This window comes from Megachile rotundata, chromosome 8, assembly GCF_050947335.1.
Source record: "Megachile rotundata isolate GNS110a chromosome 8, iyMegRotu1, whole genome shotgun sequence".
Lineage (NCBI taxonomy): Eukaryota > Metazoa > Arthropoda > Insecta > Hymenoptera > Megachilidae > Megachile > Megachile rotundata.
Window position 1 is genome coordinate 7102761 of NC_134990.1, and position 16882 is coordinate 7119642.

Genomic DNA, 16882 nt, shown 5'->3' on the forward strand with positions numbered 1-16882 from the left:
CACCGTGTATATAATCAACTAACTAGTAAGAAACCTATTGAAGTTAGTCAAGTTGCGCGACATATGATGATCTGTCGTTGAACGAGTAACAGATCTTGCAGTGATTATTTTGTGATCTTGATAACCTCGGGGGCGGCAACAAATGTCACTCAATTGTATATATTCTCATTGATTATCAGTTGTCAAGTGCACAAATTCTAATATTGATTTATTATAAGTCAGTTTAACCATGGCAAGTAATTAATTCAATGTTATTAAATCTATTTTATAATTATAAAGGTTATATCATAGTTTTGCACAATTATTTATCAATTAAATGAAAAAAAATAAAAGGGCTTTAATTTGTATCTTATTTAATTGTACAGATTCGCTTCATCCTCATTCAGAATAGAGCTGGAAAAACGAGACTGGCAAAATGGTATATGAATTTTGATGACGATGAGAAACAAAAATTAATAGAAGAAGTTCATGCAGTGGTGACTGTACGAGATGCCAAGCATACTAACTTTGTTGAGGTAAATTTTATATGCTAAGTTTAATTACTGTTATTATATATCCAATGCTTTTGCATTTCAGTTTCGTAACTTCAAGATTGTCTATAGAAGATATGCTGGTTTATATTTTTGCATTTGCGTTGACGTCAATGATAATAATCTGTGTTATTTAGAAGCGATACATAATTTCGTTGAAGTGCTGAATGAATATTTTCATAATGTCTGTGAATTGGACCTTGTCTTTAATTTTTATAAGGTAATATTCAATTTTTAAACATATATCATAATGATTTAAGTTCCTATTAAAAACATAAATTTTTTACAGGTATATACAGTTGTAGATGAAATGTTTCTAGCAGGTGAAATAAGAGAAACTAGTCAAACAAAAGTACTAAAACAACTTTTGATGTTAAATTCATTAGAATAAAAATATTTTACTTAATTTAATTATACTGATTACATGTTATGTACGTTATGAATATATGACAGGTAAATTTAATCATGAACAACAAATTTTATATGTTTATTAATTGATCTGCATTCTAGTGATTTATTGGTGATAAGATATTATAATAATTTGACATATTTCTTGATTTGTTCATAATTATATACTAATACATTTTATTACTTGATATTTTTATATTACTTTATAAGGATTTATTGTTAAATCAATTTAGAAAAATATACCAAACAATTCTAGTATGTTCTGAACAATTTCAAATGTATACCAAGTAATAAATGAGAAATTAAAACACTGTTTACCGATATTAAATCTATTATATATAATATACTTTACTGTTAATTTTCTCAAATATTTTTTCTTCATAAAGGAGGAAAAAAATTATGGTGTCAGTTATCAATGAATGAATTATTCTGATGTTTTTAATTGGATAATTACTAGTACTTTTTATTAAAATTAGAAAATAAAACTTTTACAATATCATAGCTTGTAGTTTACAGAGTAAAGAAAAAGTTGACACATAAAGCTTTTTATTTTGCACTGATTAATAGTTTAACAATAATAGTTTAGGAATAAACTACAATTATTAAAAAAAAAGTGAAAGAATTATTGAAATTGTGATCTTTCTTGATATATACAAATTTTCTCCCAAATATCTCCCTTATAAATTTAGAAATTAGAAATTCAGATATTTTGAAATTTAAGATTTTGGACATCAAAGAATTCAGAAATTTTAAATCAGATTAGTACTATAGATTTTTAAATGTTGGAATTTGGAACTTTCAAATTTTTTAAATAAATTACAAGTGAGTTTCGAAAAGTTACCATTTTCATAATCACCATTTTAGCTCGTTATATTACTATAATCAAGCAGGTTTACTATACAATGACCTGACTACAGTTAATACTTTATAATCTCAATAAATAATTGGAACTCTCCTGACGTTTAGTAATGATTCGCATTTAGTTGAAATTTGATAATCGATTAATCGATTAATCGATTGCCGAGATTATCGAAATATACGTGTGACGGAAACTTCATTGAAGTTACAAATCACCTGCATATATACGTATAATTTTAGTGTCATATGTACAACATATTCAACAATTTATTTTTTTCTTGTCATATATAAATATTATTAAAAATAAATTATGTTTAATTTAATAGCCTAAGCATCACCTATTAAATGTTTCAACAAAACTGACTATATGTGTTTAATTTGTTTGTATTTACAACTTGAAGATAAGAGTGTTATCAGAACTTTATGTAAAATAACGGTGTAGATTTCTGAAAAATATTTTTGTAACTTATGTAAAAAGGACGATCAAATACCTGGTAAAACAGATGATGATACACAGAAGTTTTTTACTACAATGGATCTTGGTGGCAGTATTCATAGTCACAATAATTTATTTAAAAATAAAATTGAACTTTCTGGAGGATCACTACAAATTATTGCGTATGCGTTATAATAAACAAATTATTTTATCGATTTATGTTACCATAAGCTTCATCCTTTTAATATTTTGTTCTGTTGAAGGTGATGGAATAACATAGGTATCCTATCGTACTTGCAGACAATGCCATCACACAAGAACAAAACAGTATTCAAAGCGGACTTGAAGTCAACGAGCGCTCTTACAAATCAACGTTCAATGAAATCATCATTATCTACAACAGGGTACCAAAAACAGCATCAACCAGCTTTGTAGGTTTAGTCTACGATCTGTGCAAACAGAACAAATACCATGTGTTACATATTAACGTTACCAATAATATGCACACTCTTACACTTGCTAATCAGGTAATTTTACATTTCTTATCATTTTTCTTTCCATTCTTATTTTGTTCTTAATATGTGTAAAAATGTTATAGATTCAGTTTGTAAATAATGTAACTGGATGGAATGCAAAAAAGCCAGCATTTTATCATGGACATATTGCATTCTTAGACTTTGAGAAGTAAGTAAACTAAAGTGTTTGTTATGCAAATAATATGATTTAAATGCATAATTTTAGATTTGGTGTCCAACAAACGCCTTTGTACATAAATCTTCTACGTAAACCTTTAGATAGATTTGTTTCTTATTACTATTTTCTGAGGTATGGAGATAATTTCAGACCACATTTAATTAGAAAGAAGCACGGTGATACTAAGGTCTGTATGCTATAGTTATAATATACATTCGGTATAGTGATAATACTTGATTTTGAAATTTTTTAGACTTTTGATGAATGTATCGATGCTGGACAACCAGATTGTGATCCCGATAATATGTGGCTACAAATACCGTTTTTATGTGGTCATGATCCTGCATGCTGGTAAAATAAAGACAAAAAATAATTAAAGTATAAATTAGAACATAGTTTGAATTATTTTATAATAAATAATTATTATGCAACAGGGAAATTGGGAATAGTTGGGCATTAGAAGAAGCAAAAAGAAATTTACAGAAACATTATCTTTTGGTAGGAGTAACAGAGGAATTAACAGAATTTGTAGAAACGTTGCAGATTGTGCTTCCACGATTTTTTAAAGGGGCCTATAATTCTTTTTTACACAGTAAGACGGAAAGAAAACAATTTAAACGTTAAAGTTTCAAAATATTAATGGTTTATTTAATTTCAGGCAATAAATCACATTTACGCCAAACTACACAAAAAATTAATCCACGACCTGAAACAATAGAGAAGATTCAAAAGTCTGTCGTTTGGAAAATGGAAAATGAATTATATAATTTTGCTTTAATGCATTTCCATGCAGTGAAAAAACGTCTTATAAATGCTTCACCTCAAGATATAAATCAGCGGTTTATGTATGAAAAAATACGTCCAAAATAAATTATCTTTGTTAAATAAGTTTTTCAAACTGTTTTTTTATAAAATTGAACAAAGCTCAAATTTGTAATACAGAAAATTACAATTTACAAAATATACAAATTACAAAATAATTTATTCAATATGTTATTATTTATTACAAGTTCAAGATTTATTAATGGGTTTTAAAGCAAACATATAAACTGGATATAATCCACGTGGAAATTTATGTTGTTGTTCTTCTTTGATACAAATTAAATCAGATTCCTGAAAGATGCTATGAAATTCAGACAGAGGTCGTGTCACAGATGAATCCTTTGTATCAATTTCTAATTTTGCGGAAGTTGTTACATTTTCTTTAATTATGATCAAACCATTAGATCTTAGTCCAGTCCTGTATAAAAATTGTGCTCAATAATAAATGTTTATAGTTAATAACAGCAAATATGTACTTACGAACACCTCTTTAGGAATTCTATTAAGTGATCCTTCTTTAAATGACCCAAAACCCACTGACACCAAATAACATCATACTTCTTGGTTGTAAAGTCAAAATTTTGCAGTCCTTGAAATGTGACTTGATTAATTCAATATTTTTTGTATGGCTAATAAACCAATGGAACATTACCAATAGAATAATAGTTGCCAATTCTTGTAGAATAATTTTGCAAACATGTTTTAGCAACTTCTAGAAATTTCGGATTTTGTTCCACTAAATCAATGTATTTAAAATGATTTAATAATAAATTCTTTGTTATCCTTCCTATGCCAGCACCACAATCTAATGCAAATGTTCTCGATGGTGAAGTTTTTAACTGAAACAGATAAAGTTTCATTGATAAAATATACTTTGAAAGATATTAATTAACAATCACTTTTAAGTATCTAAAAGGTAATGATTACAACACATACTTCAAATAAAGATTTCAAAAATTTTGTGGAACCCTTTATATCAATTTGAGAAATAAATCCAAAACCACCAAGCATTCCATCCACTGTAGGTGGAATATGTTCCCAATATTCAGCAGCCGCGGTATAAAATTCATTTTGTTCAACTATATTTTCTTCTTTTTCCATCTTTAACAATGTCATTACATCCTACTAATTCAAGAATGATCAATCAAATCGAATAAGTCACATGTCTTAATAAATTAATTTTTAAATAAATTAAAGAAAGATTAATTATTAGAAAATTTACCAATTTACAAAAAATTGAAAATTAGCAATTGTTCAACTGAAATAAATAATAACACATTTTACATTTTATCATCGATACCAATCGATATACAATAAGATATCGACCTATCGTTTGTTTTATTTAATCGAAATATCGAAAAGAAATCGATTATTCATAAAAATCAGTAGTCAGTACTTCGTTCAAGGAAAGATCATGCTTAAAAAGTTAGATTACAGTGCGGCTAATTTCAGTAGGCTCCTCACCCAGTTAGTGTCATCCTACTACTATACCCTTATCACTTCGACGGCCATATATATGGTGGATAAAAATATGTATAAAAAGAGAAGAAATGATAATATAGAATAGGGTTATTAAATGGTAGTTCGTGTGTCACATTCAAGTATCATCAGATTGTTAAAAACTTCCTAATTTCCAAATTTTTTAATTGTTTATGATATGGATGTGTCTGGAGGATGATGTAGTAGGTAATTGTGTAGGTTAATCGAGCGTAAATTTCAATTGTTAATAATAATAATAACTCTGCAGTCTGAATTAAAATTGGAAAAGGAACTTTTAAAATCAAATTCCACTTTTACTTATGCGATATACCCTGTATGCAAGTATGGTTATGTCTCATACACGTAAACTAGATAAAAGACCACTGGGTATATGCAGTCACGTTACGAAAATCGCAAGAGCGCATGCGCGTTGTTCATAGTTACGAATTACTAACCGTGCTCGAACCAATCAGAGCTAACATGCGTAGAATGAATAAAAACTCGTCGGCTGATGAGTATGATTTTCCGAGGGCCGATAATAAATTTTAAAGACATTTTACCACAAGGAAATATTATGTATAAAAAAGCTTTTATTTATTTATGGCACAAAAATTTAAACGTACAATTTTTAAGTAAACATTACATGGCATATAATTAAAATACATGGTATATAAGAATTGTACTTACTCGTCGGTTTGGTTAGAATAAAATCGATGTTAGTAGTTGGCAAGCAGTTCCGTTAGAATCATGGCAGAAGTACGCCTATATGATTCAACGATTTGTCGATTATGTGCTGAAGATAATGGAAATGGAGAATTACTTTACATGGGAGACGGCGATGATCCAGATTTGAGTTCCATGGTCAATCGGTACTTGCCACTCAAGGTATGAATCTTCAAAATATTAGACTTTAACTTGACTTCCTACTTTGTACACAAATACTACCTGACTCAAATGTTTGATGTTTCCTCCTAATGATACATGTTATATTATTTATTTTGTTTATAATAAGAAACTTTGTTATGTTATAACCAAACTTTTCATGACTGAAAAATTTCTAACTTCATTGGATATTTGAAAAGTAATACGCTAATTATCTTGATACATAATTAATATTAAATATTTTTATATCAGTAAGTATTAATTATTATAGTGGTATGCACATACAGTCCTTGTTTTCAATATCAATATTTTATTTAAGATAAATTTTGGTTTAAAATTTTTGATTTTCAGGTTTTTAACATAATCTCATGTATTATAAGAATAATGAAAACAATAGACATAATAATTATTGGTTTTATTCAGAGGTTATGACTCCAAAATTGATATGAAATATATTTCAATTTTAGATTCGAGACGATGGCAAGTTACCACGTACTATATGCCCTGGTTGCAACATACAACTGGAAGCAACAATACAGTTCTTCGAGTTATTGGTGGATGGTCAAAGAAAAATTCGTGAGATGTGGAAGCATCAAGTAGAACAGCAACGTAAAGCTGAACGAGAAAGACTTCGTGCAGAGAAAGAAACAGATGTCATGGCAGAAACATCAGAATTAGATTATGTTTCACGATCAAACGATGAAGATCAGTTTGAACAACAAATTATAATAAAAAGTAATATTTCATATGTGGTTTATTTAATATATTTGCAACTATATTATTCATACGATTATAATCAATCGTATATATTATTCCAAATTCTTTTATGTACATGATTAGAAGTGATTATTTTAATTGTAGAAATTATACAAAAAGAGATTATTAATCAAGTCTTTTCTCAACAGTAATGCCAGATGGTTCTATGTATGCAGCAGAACATGAAATGAGTTTGCAAATGGAGGGATTAAATAAACCAAAACGAAAAAGAGGACGTCCACCAAAATCACATACAGAAAATATGTCCGTGGTTAGTGTCAATAACTGTTTTTTAAATTAGCATAGTTATATGAATTCCTAAAATATTAAATTTTAGGAATTATCAAAAGGAGAAGTAATAGAAGGAATTAGTCAAGAAGAAGAAGATAAACAGGAAGAAGAAATGGATGAAATTGATGGAGATGGTAGACGTCGCAGGAAACGTAAGGTCCCCAAAAGGTATTCCTTTAAAATAAAAGCAGTTCAAATTATTTACCACGACTTTTATAATACGTGTATTTATAATAGTATGGAATAACTTAGATATATGGAGGCAGTTCAAGGCAAAGAATTAGAAAGAATATACAAAGAAGAAGGAGTAATTGATGAAGAAGATGATGATGAACCTGATACTTTTGAAGATTCTGAAGAGCAGTTGAATATCTCTGTCCCTGATAGTCAAGAGGGTAAATGTCGTAGAATATTGTATCGAATTGAAAAGACGTATTTAATATTTATTTCAAGAATCATTTGTATATTTTAGAAATAATTGGGCATTTAGAATCTGAAGAAGGAAAGGATCTAGGAGAATTGGTGATAGTAAATCGAGGTAGAGGCAGGGGTCGACCGAAATTACGTCGTAGAAAAAATAAATTTACATGTCAGTTATGTGGTCGGGGATTTTTACAACGCAGCAGATATATCGTACACAAGTAAATAAATGATTTTGTTTAACCCTTCAGACTCGATGCTTGTGTATCATATTGATTCACTTGTTTTGATGCTTTCATGCTCAAGTTCTAACTAAATAAACCAAAGTAAAATTGAAATTAGATTTCCTTTGAAAATTTATAATAATATTGAATAATTGAAATGATACATACCTGGTGTATAAGAAAAAAAAAATGAAATTTTGCATCGTACCTGAGGGGTTAATTATTCGTATTGCATGATTTCAATAAAAATAATTTAACTATTTTCGAAAATTAGGAGTTTTCATAAAGGAATAAGATATGAGTGCTCAGAATGTAAAAAATTATTTACAAATAAGGAAAATTTAGAATTGCATCAAAAAACGACACATCACACTGGAAACGGTGTATATCAAAATTTAGAACATATTCAAGAATCAGATGTCGAATCGAAACGTCAAGTTCCTGAAGAAGATCAAGTTTCTAATGTATTGGAACCTACTTTGTCGGAAGAACAGGATATGAGCAAATTTTCAAACAATTCTGATTCTCAGAAAAGTTTTTCGTGCGAACAATGTGATAAATTATTTGAAACAAAGCAGGCTTATGATTTACATTTGAAAATGGCTCACGAACGTGATAAACTATTTGTTTGTACCATTTGTAGTAAGAGTTTCTCTCAACAAACAGCTTTAAAAGCTCATATGTCTATACACGAGGTAAATAAATGAAAATACTTAAGTGAACTTCAAAATTATTGAAGTAAATAAAATGAAAACGGTATTAGATGACTTTTATTATCTTTTAGAAGCAGAAATTAGAAAAAGAATATCCTTGTGACATTTGTGGAAAAATACTTAATCATCCAAGTTCCGTGGTATATCATAAGGAAGCAGAGCACAATAATGGACGACGATTTGTTTGTAACAAGTGTGGAAAGAGTTTTAAGCACAAACAGTTATTACAACGTCATCAGCTTGTACACTCAGACGATCGACCATACATCTGTAAATCTTGCAATGCGAGTTTCAAAACAAAAGCAAATTTAATTAATCATCAATCGACACATACTGGCGAAAAGAAATACTTCTGTGAAATTTGTGGACAACAGTTTGCACATAAAACTAGTCTTACACTTCATTACAGGTTGTTATAAGAACATGATAATCAGTCTGAATGAATTCGATTAAAAAGTACATAACTAAGTGAATAATTTGATATCTAGGTGGCATACGGGTCATAAACCATACACGTGTGAGGTATGTCATAAGAGTTTTTCACAAAATGGAAATTTGCAAGAACACATGCGGATACATACAGGAGAGAAACCTTATTGTTGCGATTATTGTGGAAGAAAATTTACTACCTCTTCACAATTCAAACTTCACGTTAAGCGACATACTGGCGAACGTCCTTGGAAATGTGAATTCTGCGCAAAATGTTTCTTGCATAAAGATACATGGAAATGCCACGTGCGTAGACATAAAGGAGAACGTCCCTTTCAATGTGCTCATTGTAATCGTGGTTTTACAGAACAATGGGCTTTAAAGAAACATCTTCGTTTGCATACAGGTATCATTTTCATGGATTTTCAGTAATGTACATACACTATGTGTATATTTAAAATGGTAATGATATTTAAAACTTATTATTTGTTAGGTGAAAAACCCTACTCCTGTGATGTTTGTGGAAAAACATTTGCAGATTGTTCGAATTTAACAAAACATAAAAAAGTAAGAATTTAAGTCCTCTTAACAAAAATTCTGTCGTTTTAAGAAAATACAATAATATGAAATTATTATTGAGCTGTTTTTAGGTACACAGAGAAACAAAAGTTTCTGCAATAGGTGAAATAGAAGGATCTCCCATTGGTGAAGTTTGGCAGATTTTACCAAGTTCTCAGGAATCTGATGAACATTCTTTAACTGATCAAATGGCTCAAGTCATTACAACAGATGATACATCTGGAGATGGTATTCAACAAATTATTTATGTATCGTATCAAGATCCAGATGATCCTAATCAATCCCGGACGTTACATTTTGGTAAAACAAGTCATCTATATTGTATGAGATTTTACAGAATTATTAATGATCACATAATATTCGAATTGATGGTTTTGATATAGTTGATGCTGGAATAATGAGAAACAAGGAAGAGAAAACAAATACAAATGAAGCATTGTCACATTTAAATGTTGAAAATAATGAAATACTTTCTGAATCGGCTCATACTAATGGGAATAATAATTCAACTGACCGAATAAACGTTGAATTGTCAGAATCAGACCTTCAGCTTCAGGTAAAGATAAATGACGTGTCTAAAAATTGAGAAGGATTATTGTGTGTAGAATATGAATATAGAAATGAAACAATAATATTATTTATAGATTACAGATGAAGAAGGTAATCCAATTCCTCTTTCGATTCAAGATGCTCGACAGCTTTTATCTCAAAGTCAGTTTGTTAATCAACTTAACGATGGGCAAGAAATTCGAATTCATCCCGGAACAATTCCTGATGACTTAGCAACACCATTAGGAATGCATGTTAATCAGAATTCCGATGCGAAAGATGTTGACATCTCTAATGCAATCGAACCAAAAGTGAAAAATATTTCAACTATACAAACAGATGCAGAAGCAATTGTAAAGACATTGGAGGTAATGTTTTAAACATGTGAATGCTTAGTATTTTTAGTTACTTAACTCATTTTAGTTATTACTAGATTTAAACAAATATAGTAAAACAATCAAATTATATTCAATAATAATTCTTTATTTTTAAAGTATGATTATAAAAAGGTCGTATTATTTATTTCTAAAAGTCTTTTAACTCTTTACAATAGAAGGCATGATATGTCCATTCCATTAAATCTTATCATTAATATGGATTATTTTATGTAATAAAATAATCTATTGTCTTAATACATCATGTAATTTTAATTTAACAATCTAATAGGATGAAGATACGGATGTAAATGCAGTCGCAACTATCAATCAAATGGAAGAATCTGAACAACCGGGGATCACCGACAATGAACAAGCAATTGAATTTACAACACAGGATGGTCAGAAAGTTCGTTTAGTTGCTTCTTATCACGTTGATCCAATGCACCTTGCTTCCGAGTACCTGACTATTGTATAAAATTCTGAAATTATAAATTTATATAAATATTTTTTTTTAATTTTATGTACTAGTTTACTAAAGCATAATTATTCTTTTATATTAAATTAAGTTTTTTTTTCTTATCTTATTTTCATGCGATAATTTAAGAAATATATCTTAATTTTTTCAAATAATAGGAACTCGTAGCAATTCATGAAAAATGAATTATATTAGGAAACAGACATTTGATATATGTTGTGTATATGCGTACGCGTGTGCATATATGTACATATACACGTATAATAAAATACTAAAATATTTATTATTTTGAACTATAATTTTTAATGCGTTTAAAAACTGTACAAAATAATTACTTACTAGATATATTTACGAATTCTTATTTATTAATGTATCTAAGTTAAATCCATTGATATCTGAGAAACCAGCAGTTTTGCAGAGTTGATACATTTGATGTAAATGTTTAGGATTTTCAATGGCATGATCTTTATTCAGTAAATCTGCTCTTAGGGAAGAACCAACCAAATCTTTATATCCAATTATTTTTGTTCCAACTTCCAAAGTGTTCACCCATATTGTGTTTCCCAGATGTAAATTTACCTGTTTATTTAATATTTATTATGGATTACTTGTGAAATTTACAAAGACAAGTGAAAAATATTTAGTTTACCGTTCCAATTACATAAGATTTTTCATCAATATTTTCTTTGAACCATTCATACACCGCATCAATTGCACAATTATTCCAGACATATTCGTCATCATGTGGAGTTATACCAACCAAAAATACTTCCATTACTTGTACTGGATATTCTACGAGCTTTTCTGGCATGTGTAGTAATCTGTATACCTAATATAAAAGAAAAATATATTATGAATGTATTGTATTATTTTTACGTTTATTATTCATTAGCAAGGAGAAATCACAGCTGTAAGAAATGTCGATTGTAATGAAACTTTTCTTAGCGAATCTAAAGTAAATTAAAGTACACTAATCTTCGGTTTTATAAGATTGACATTTAGTTAGTTCTTCACGTATATTGGTACAAAACTTGTAGCAGATTTGTACTCTGAAGTTCATAAGTTCAAATATCTCTTCTTCTCTTTTTTTTATTTGGTTAATGTGTTTCTTTTGTTCCTAAAATATTATTTTATACCTTTGCAAATATAATATAGTTATAGGACATAAAATAACATTAATAAGCTGTTTATTTTAATTGTTTTGTTTAAATAAAATGTTTGATTAAAATAGCCAATCTCACAGTTGTGATCTCTTCCAATAAGTATATACATATTTGAAAACTTACATGCACTTTTGTCAAAATTACTCCATTATCAACGCATCTTACATCTACGAATTCAGGAGTTTCTGTTTCACCATCGTTTTCAATGTTTAGTACTTCAACTCTTTTAAAATTGTCTACTGGTTCTTCTAAACCATACATACGTCCCAGCTCTATTGTATCACATCTTCTTCTACAATAATATATAAGTATATATTAATATAACTTCAAAAATGTAACACAAACATTATAAGATAATTCACTTTTTTTCTACAAAACTCTGTTAATGTATTAACCTGTTTTCTACACATGAATAAAATTCTTGAATCTTCATAGTTATTTGTATATATTCTACATTAGAAAATTCTATTTCCTCTAGTGTGTCAGATTTAATATATGATATAACCCTGGCAGAAATATGTGTTACATCATGTATACTTATTACTCTGAATTTCACCCGATCCTTTCTAAAATGATAAAACATTTATTAATTTATAATTACTATCTAATATATGAATAACAACTTTTACTAACATTTGAATATTGGTGATCGGTGCATCAATTTCTGGAACTAATCTGTGTCTGAATATACAAGAATACTGTTTATCACAAAATCCCCAAGATTTTATGTTATTGCAGATAGGATAGTTTTCTTTCTTCTTTTCTAAAGCAGCCGTTATGAACTAAAAAAGTACTTAAAATATGTAACATTTTTTTTTAAATAAATTTCATTCCATATATGCATTTTTTTTATTTTTCTCAGTACCTCAATATTTTGTAATATATTTTGAGGAATTGAAACGTTCATACGTTGCAGTATTTTCATTATACTTATAAACTGCATGTCACTATTATCATCCACTATAATAGTTACTTTACAGTTACAGTGTTCCTTAAATGTTTTACAAAATTAATTGATTTTCATGAAATTATTTTAAATATTATGAATGTGAAATAATATACCATTTGTAAATTTTCAAACAGCATTGAAAATCGATAATTAAATTGAGTTTTGGAACGTAAAGATATTGAATAATGTATTAGCCAAGTTACATTTGTAATACTTATATCTGATAAAATATCATCTGTACATATCAGAATCGGATAGGAACCATGTACGCACGTATTCCAGCATCGTGCGATATCTGAATGAAATAAAGAACAATACATATAACATATTGTTTAGACATTTAAGACATAAATATAATTTCATTTTTACATATTTTATACTTTGTAAATGCAGGAAGTTCATCTCTGCATGTAGTAAAAGAGCATCTTTATAATTAGATAAGAATTTATGTAAACTTTCAGCCTCCTCAGTACTTGCGCAAACTATTGCGGTTCTTGATGAAGAACACTTATTATTATTTAATATATCTGTAATAAAATGGTCTTATATTATATAATTGCATTAGATAATTGAAATTTCTTAAATAATTGGAATTCACCTAAAAGTTTTTCGTTTTTACTCTTTGATTTCATTACATAAACCTTAGGACATATAGATTTGAAAACAGTAGCTTCAATGAAAGATGTTATACATATATATGGATTATTCATTAAAATGTATGCAACTCTTTTTATGCATGGTGTCCAATGTCTTGCAGTTACTATGATTTGTAACATCATTTCGTCATATTTTACTTCTCTATTACAAATGATATTATGCTTTTTAAATAATTTACTAATCTAAAAGTAATTGTTTATTACAGTTTCAATATATAAAATAACAAATGATAAGAAGGGATGTAAACGGCACTTACAGAATCAAAGTATTTGTCCAAAATAACATCACCACCATCCAAAACTAAATGTTGAAGATTTTTGAAATTTAATAATTTTCTGTTTTGATCAATAAAACGTGCTAAAAACCTTGGTGTAGAAACCAAAATGTTACAGCCATTATACATTTCAGCCTAAAAATATGTAAAAAATAGAATTTTAGAATCTTTTAGAATTTAAAAGTACATATATTTATATATTTTAGAAATATTTTAAAAATCTACCTACCACCAACGATCTCTCCGATTTACCATTAATTGCAGCCACACATTTTATTTTTTTATAACTTTGCAGTAATTCTCTACACAAGTAATATACTTCTAATACTTCAGATGAAGAAGAACATAATACTAGTGCAGATGGATTTACTCCTTGAGGAAGCTGTAAAATTCCATAACATATAATTTCTTTAAATCATATTAGTTACTAATAATTTATATTTTTAGTTAAATACAATTATAATATTGATATAATAATTATCTCAAATATTTTGAATATATACAGAAAAATAAAATATAAAAAACCTAACATATTATATAGTTACATATATTTTAATAAAAACATATTTTTATATTTTTTAAAACAAATAAAAAAATTGACTAGTAATAACATTAACATTGTGTAATTATTGATGCTATTAAAAAAAGTTAATTACTGTTACTCAAATGCTCTTACATCTGAATTCATTGCTAATAGCCCACACAATGCAAATCCATATCCAAAAGTCTTGCCAGATTTTGCTATTCCAACAGCTATAACATCTAAACCTTTTTTTATAGCAGGCCATATATATGATTGAATTTTTCTTGGTCTAGATGATTTCACTATTGATTGCCAAGCCTTAAAAATATAGTTTAATTTATTTTTCTTAAATTTTAAATATTTTATTCCAAAAATATACCTTATGTATTTCAGTAGGAAATTTTGCATCTAAAGTGGAAGTCAAGCATTCACACTTAATTTGTGTACAAATTAATACTTTCTCTTGATCTCTTTTAGTTTCACTGCATATATGTTTCTTTTTTGGAAACTTTGTAACTCCATTTAAATAACTGTCAATGAAAGAAAATTAATTAAAAAAATAAACAAATTTAATGAGTTATTTACATTTTTAAACAAACCTGCTTTTCTGTTTCTCAAGTTTATCACAGGTTTTATACTCTTTCCTACTATTTATATAAAATACAGTTTCAGAATTAACTAGTTTCTTGTCTAAATTTTCATAACTCTCAGGGTTTTTTATAAGCTTCAGCAAATCTGTATAGAAATAAAATATTAAATATTGGACAAATTCTCAATATTATTAAATGTTAATAATAATAAAATATTTATATTTTACCGCTTCCTATATAAATAGCGTAATTGTTACAAATTAAAGCCTTGGTTAAGCACACTATATTATTTTCAATATTAAGGTATAGTTCACCATACTGTCTACCACACTGGTCAGACACTAAATGATCAAAATAAATTGCAGTGGATACACTTATTAATTCTTTTACATACTGAGTGGCTGAAATGGTCCAGTCCTCTAAAACGCTTTAGACACATATAAAATAAATATACTTTGCTTTTTATATGTACAATTCGTATTAATGAATTTCAATTGAATCATACGTTAATATATCTTCATTCATTGATGAATCATTTTTAATAGCAGCAGGTAAAATATTGTATAAGCCAATAGTAAAACTTAAATATTCTTCTGAGATTAGATCAGATGAATGTACTACAAAGTCTTTTTTATGTAATAAAACAGGAATGCCATAATCAGGTAAAAAGACATTATATGTATCTTCCAAATTTTCTGCAACACTATATATATATCCTCGACATAACCAGGTATCTAATTTTATATCCAATTTACTACATACTATGACCATCTATAAATATAGCATCGTTCATTATCTATTTTATTTAATTGTAAAAATTACAAAATTCTTTTGTCAATCCATTTGCAATAGTATCAGCCTCATATATATAACACCAACTTGTAAATAATAATAGAATATAGCAGTTGTTTTTATCTAATAACATGCATTTTATATAAATTATAATAAAATATTGCAACAAACTATAAATACAATAATATATTCTTATTGAATTACAGAAAACTACGTTTTATATTCTTTGTTATTTGATCATTATATTTCTAATACATCAAATTCATTGCAAATAGATTAACAAATGCGGATAAGATAACAAATAGTTGATTCATATTAATAAAGTCAAAATGAATAAATAATATCAATAGGTATTAGCAAACTATAAGGTTCATATTTACGATTTTTAAATCTTACATCTCCTAATTTTGGTTCTATAGGTACTGTATTGTTGTTAAGTAGTGCTCCTTTTTTTATTAATAACTTTTTACTAATTGAATGTAATCGCTCTTCATAATTTTTCACTTCATACACTCTTATGATATATGGTGTTAAAATATTTGTTACTTGGATCAATGTGGCTGTAGAAGGTATCGTAGTACCTGTAAATAGTAAGATATAATTAAATTTAATGAAAACAAACATTTCTTTGTAAATGTTCTAAATTGTATAAAAATCAACATATAAATTGCTAGGAGAATTTAACCTTCATTAAATAAACTTTGGTCATCCATTCTTGTTTTTCATTAACAGATACAATGTCATACTAAAGAATGTTACAGTGGTTTACTTCCAATGCCTCGAAACATTTACTTTATATTTCATATAAAATATTTCACTATATGGCTCTTTTGTATGAAGCCTAGGAGAGGAACTACCCCTACCGGTGTAACCTTAGTGTTTGTTTACTTGCACTTCCGTGCAATCTGTTTATATCATTCAATTGTTAGTATGATATAGAGTCTATATTGTAGAATCTATCATCTTGAGAAAATGGCATCTGAAGGAAACAGACATTGTCGAAATTAATAAAT

General features: G+C 27.7%; 5 protein-coding genes across 9 annotated transcripts; 3 read left to right on the forward strand and 2 right to left on the reverse strand.

Moving 5' to 3' along the window:
* Nucleotides 1–72: 72 nt before the first annotated feature.
* Nucleotides 73–1251, forward strand: AP-2sigma (adaptor protein complex 2, sigma subunit). Of its 2 annotated transcripts, none has more exons than XM_012287916.2 (4): nt 73–232; nt 366–515; nt 577–750; nt 820–1251. In XM_012287916.2, the coding sequence occupies exons 1-4, from the start codon at nt 230–232 to the stop codon at nt 919–921; spliced, it is 429 nt and encodes a 142-aa protein (XP_012143306.1). In that variant the 5' UTR covers nt 73–229; the 3' UTR covers nt 922–1251. The 2 variants fall into 2 exon arrangements, with proteins under 2 accessions (XP_012143306.1, XP_012143307.1); XM_012287917.2 differs by lacking the exon at nt 73–232 and adding an exon at nt 258–279.
* A 557-nt stretch (nt 1252–1808) lies between these two features.
* On the forward strand, nt 1809–3813 carry LOC100875075 (Heparan sulfate 2-O-sulfotransferase). The gene is made up of 7 exons (XM_003704514.3): nt 1809–2414; nt 2533–2759; nt 2831–2916; nt 2974–3112; nt 3179–3276; nt 3360–3517; nt 3584–3813. The coding sequence occupies exons 1-7, from the start codon at nt 2300–2302 to the stop codon at nt 3793–3795; spliced, it is 1035 nt and encodes a 344-aa protein (XP_003704562.2). The 5' UTR covers nt 1809–2299; the 3' UTR covers nt 3796–3813.
* A 75-nt stretch (nt 3814–3888) lies between these two features.
* Nucleotides 3889–6048, reverse strand: Ntmt (N-terminal methyltransferase). 2 transcript variants are annotated; one of them, XM_076534217.1, is made up of 5 exons: nt 5914–6048; nt 4684–4848; nt 4400–4586; nt 4228–4336; nt 3889–4165 (listed from the first exon to the last, which is right to left on the reverse strand). In XM_076534217.1, the coding sequence occupies exons 2-5, from the start codon at nt 4846–4848 to the stop codon at nt 3937–3939; spliced, it is 690 nt and encodes a 229-aa protein (XP_076390332.1). In that variant the 5' UTR covers nt 5914–6048; the 3' UTR covers nt 3889–3936. The 2 variants fall into 2 exon arrangements, with proteins under 2 accessions (XP_076390332.1, XP_003704508.2); XM_003704460.3 differs by lacking the exon at nt 5914–6048 and having other exon boundaries at nt 4684–4863.
* On the forward strand, nt 5974–11790 carry LOC100874963 (uncharacterized). Of its 2 annotated transcripts, none has more exons than XM_003704513.3 (14): nt 5974–6111; nt 6576–6843; nt 7014–7135; nt 7202–7323; nt 7408–7550; nt 7628–7796; nt 8074–8494; nt 8584–8921; nt 9001–9347; nt 9435–9508; nt 9592–9820; nt 9904–10076; nt 10165–10437; nt 10736–11790. In XM_003704513.3, exons 1-14 carry the CDS (start codon nt 5974–5976, stop codon nt 10919–10921), a joined length of 3003 nt encoding a protein of 1000 aa, XP_003704561.1. In that variant the 3' UTR covers nt 10922–11790. The 2 variants fall into 2 exon arrangements, with proteins under 2 accessions (XP_003704561.1, XP_076390311.1); XM_076534196.1 differs by lacking the exon at nt 5974–6111 and adding an exon at nt 6219–6359.
* On the reverse strand, nt 10532–16839 carry LOC100878077 (putative ATP-dependent RNA helicase TDRD12). Of its 2 annotated transcripts, XM_012287911.2 has the most exons (19): nt 16555–16839; nt 16266–16450; nt 15583–15848; nt 15305–15504; nt 15087–15222; nt 14867–15017; nt 14641–14805; nt 14194–14346; nt 13947–14099; nt 13632–13872; nt 13414–13560; nt 13147–13328; nt 12950–13075; nt 12718–12866; nt 12480–12650; nt 12208–12376; nt 11571–11750; nt 11261–11500; nt 10532–10925 (listed from the first exon to the last, which is right to left on the reverse strand). In XM_012287911.2, exons 1-18 carry the CDS (start codon nt 16580–16582, stop codon nt 11270–11272), a joined length of 3033 nt encoding a protein of 1010 aa, XP_012143301.1. In that variant the 5' UTR covers nt 16583–16839; the 3' UTR covers nt 10532–10925; nt 11261–11269. The 2 variants fall into 2 exon arrangements, with proteins under 2 accessions (XP_012143301.1, XP_012143305.1); XM_012287915.2 differs by lacking the exons at nt 15305–15504; nt 15583–15848 and having other exon boundaries at nt 16250–16450; nt 16555–16838.
* Between the last annotated feature and the right edge of the window lie 43 nt (nt 16840–16882).

Coding starts and splice junctions, on each gene's coding strand:
- AP-2sigma (XM_012287916.2), top strand. Junction 516..576: donor AGCATACTAACTTTGTTGAG/GTAAATTTTATA, acceptor TTTGCATTTCAG/TTTCGTAACTTCAAGATTGT. Junction 751..819: donor TTGTCTTTAATTTTTATAAG/GTAATATTCAAT, acceptor AATTTTTTACAG/GTATATACAGTTGTAGATGA.
- LOC100875075 (XM_003704514.3), top strand. CDS start 2,300: ATGATGATACACAGAAGTTTTTTACTACAATGGATCTTGGTGGCAGTA. Junction 2,917..2,973: donor GCATTCTTAGACTTTGAGAA/GTAAGTAAACTA, acceptor GCATAATTTTAG/ATTTGGTGTCCAACAAACGC. Junction 3,518..3,583: donor CTATAATTCTTTTTTACACA/GTAAGACGGAAA, acceptor ATTTAATTTCAG/GCAATAAATCACATTTACGC.
- Ntmt (XM_003704460.3), bottom strand. CDS start 4,863: ATGACATTGTTAAAGATGGAAAAAGAAGAAAATATAGTTGAACAAAAT. Junction 4,587..4,683: donor TTTTGAAATCTTTATTTGAA/GTATGTGTTGTA, acceptor TATCTGTTTCAG/TTAAAAACTTCACCATCGAG. Junction 4,337..4,399: donor TGGCAACTATTATTCTATTG/GTAATGTTCCAT, acceptor TCACATTTCAAG/GACTGCAAAATTTTGACTTT.
- LOC100874963 (XM_003704513.3), top strand. CDS start 5,974: ATGGCAGAAGTACGCCTATATGATTCAACGATTTGTCGATTATGTGCT. Junction 7,551..7,627: donor TGTCCCTGATAGTCAAGAGG/GTAAATGTCGTA, acceptor TGTATATTTTAG/AAATAATTGGGCATTTAGAA. Junction 9,509..9,591: donor ATTTAACAAAACATAAAAAA/GTAAGAATTTAA, acceptor AGCTGTTTTTAG/GTACACAGAGAAACAAAAGT.
- LOC100878077 (XM_012287911.2), bottom strand. CDS start 16,582: ATGGATGACCAAAGTTTATTTAATGAAG. Junction 16,451..16,554: donor CCAAAGTTTATTTAATGAAG/GTTAAATTCTCC, acceptor TACTATTTACAG/GTACTACGATACCTTCTACA. Junction 12,867..12,949: donor ATATATTACAAAATATTGAG/GTACTGAGAAAA, acceptor GTACTTTTTTAG/TTCATAACGGCTGCTTTAGA.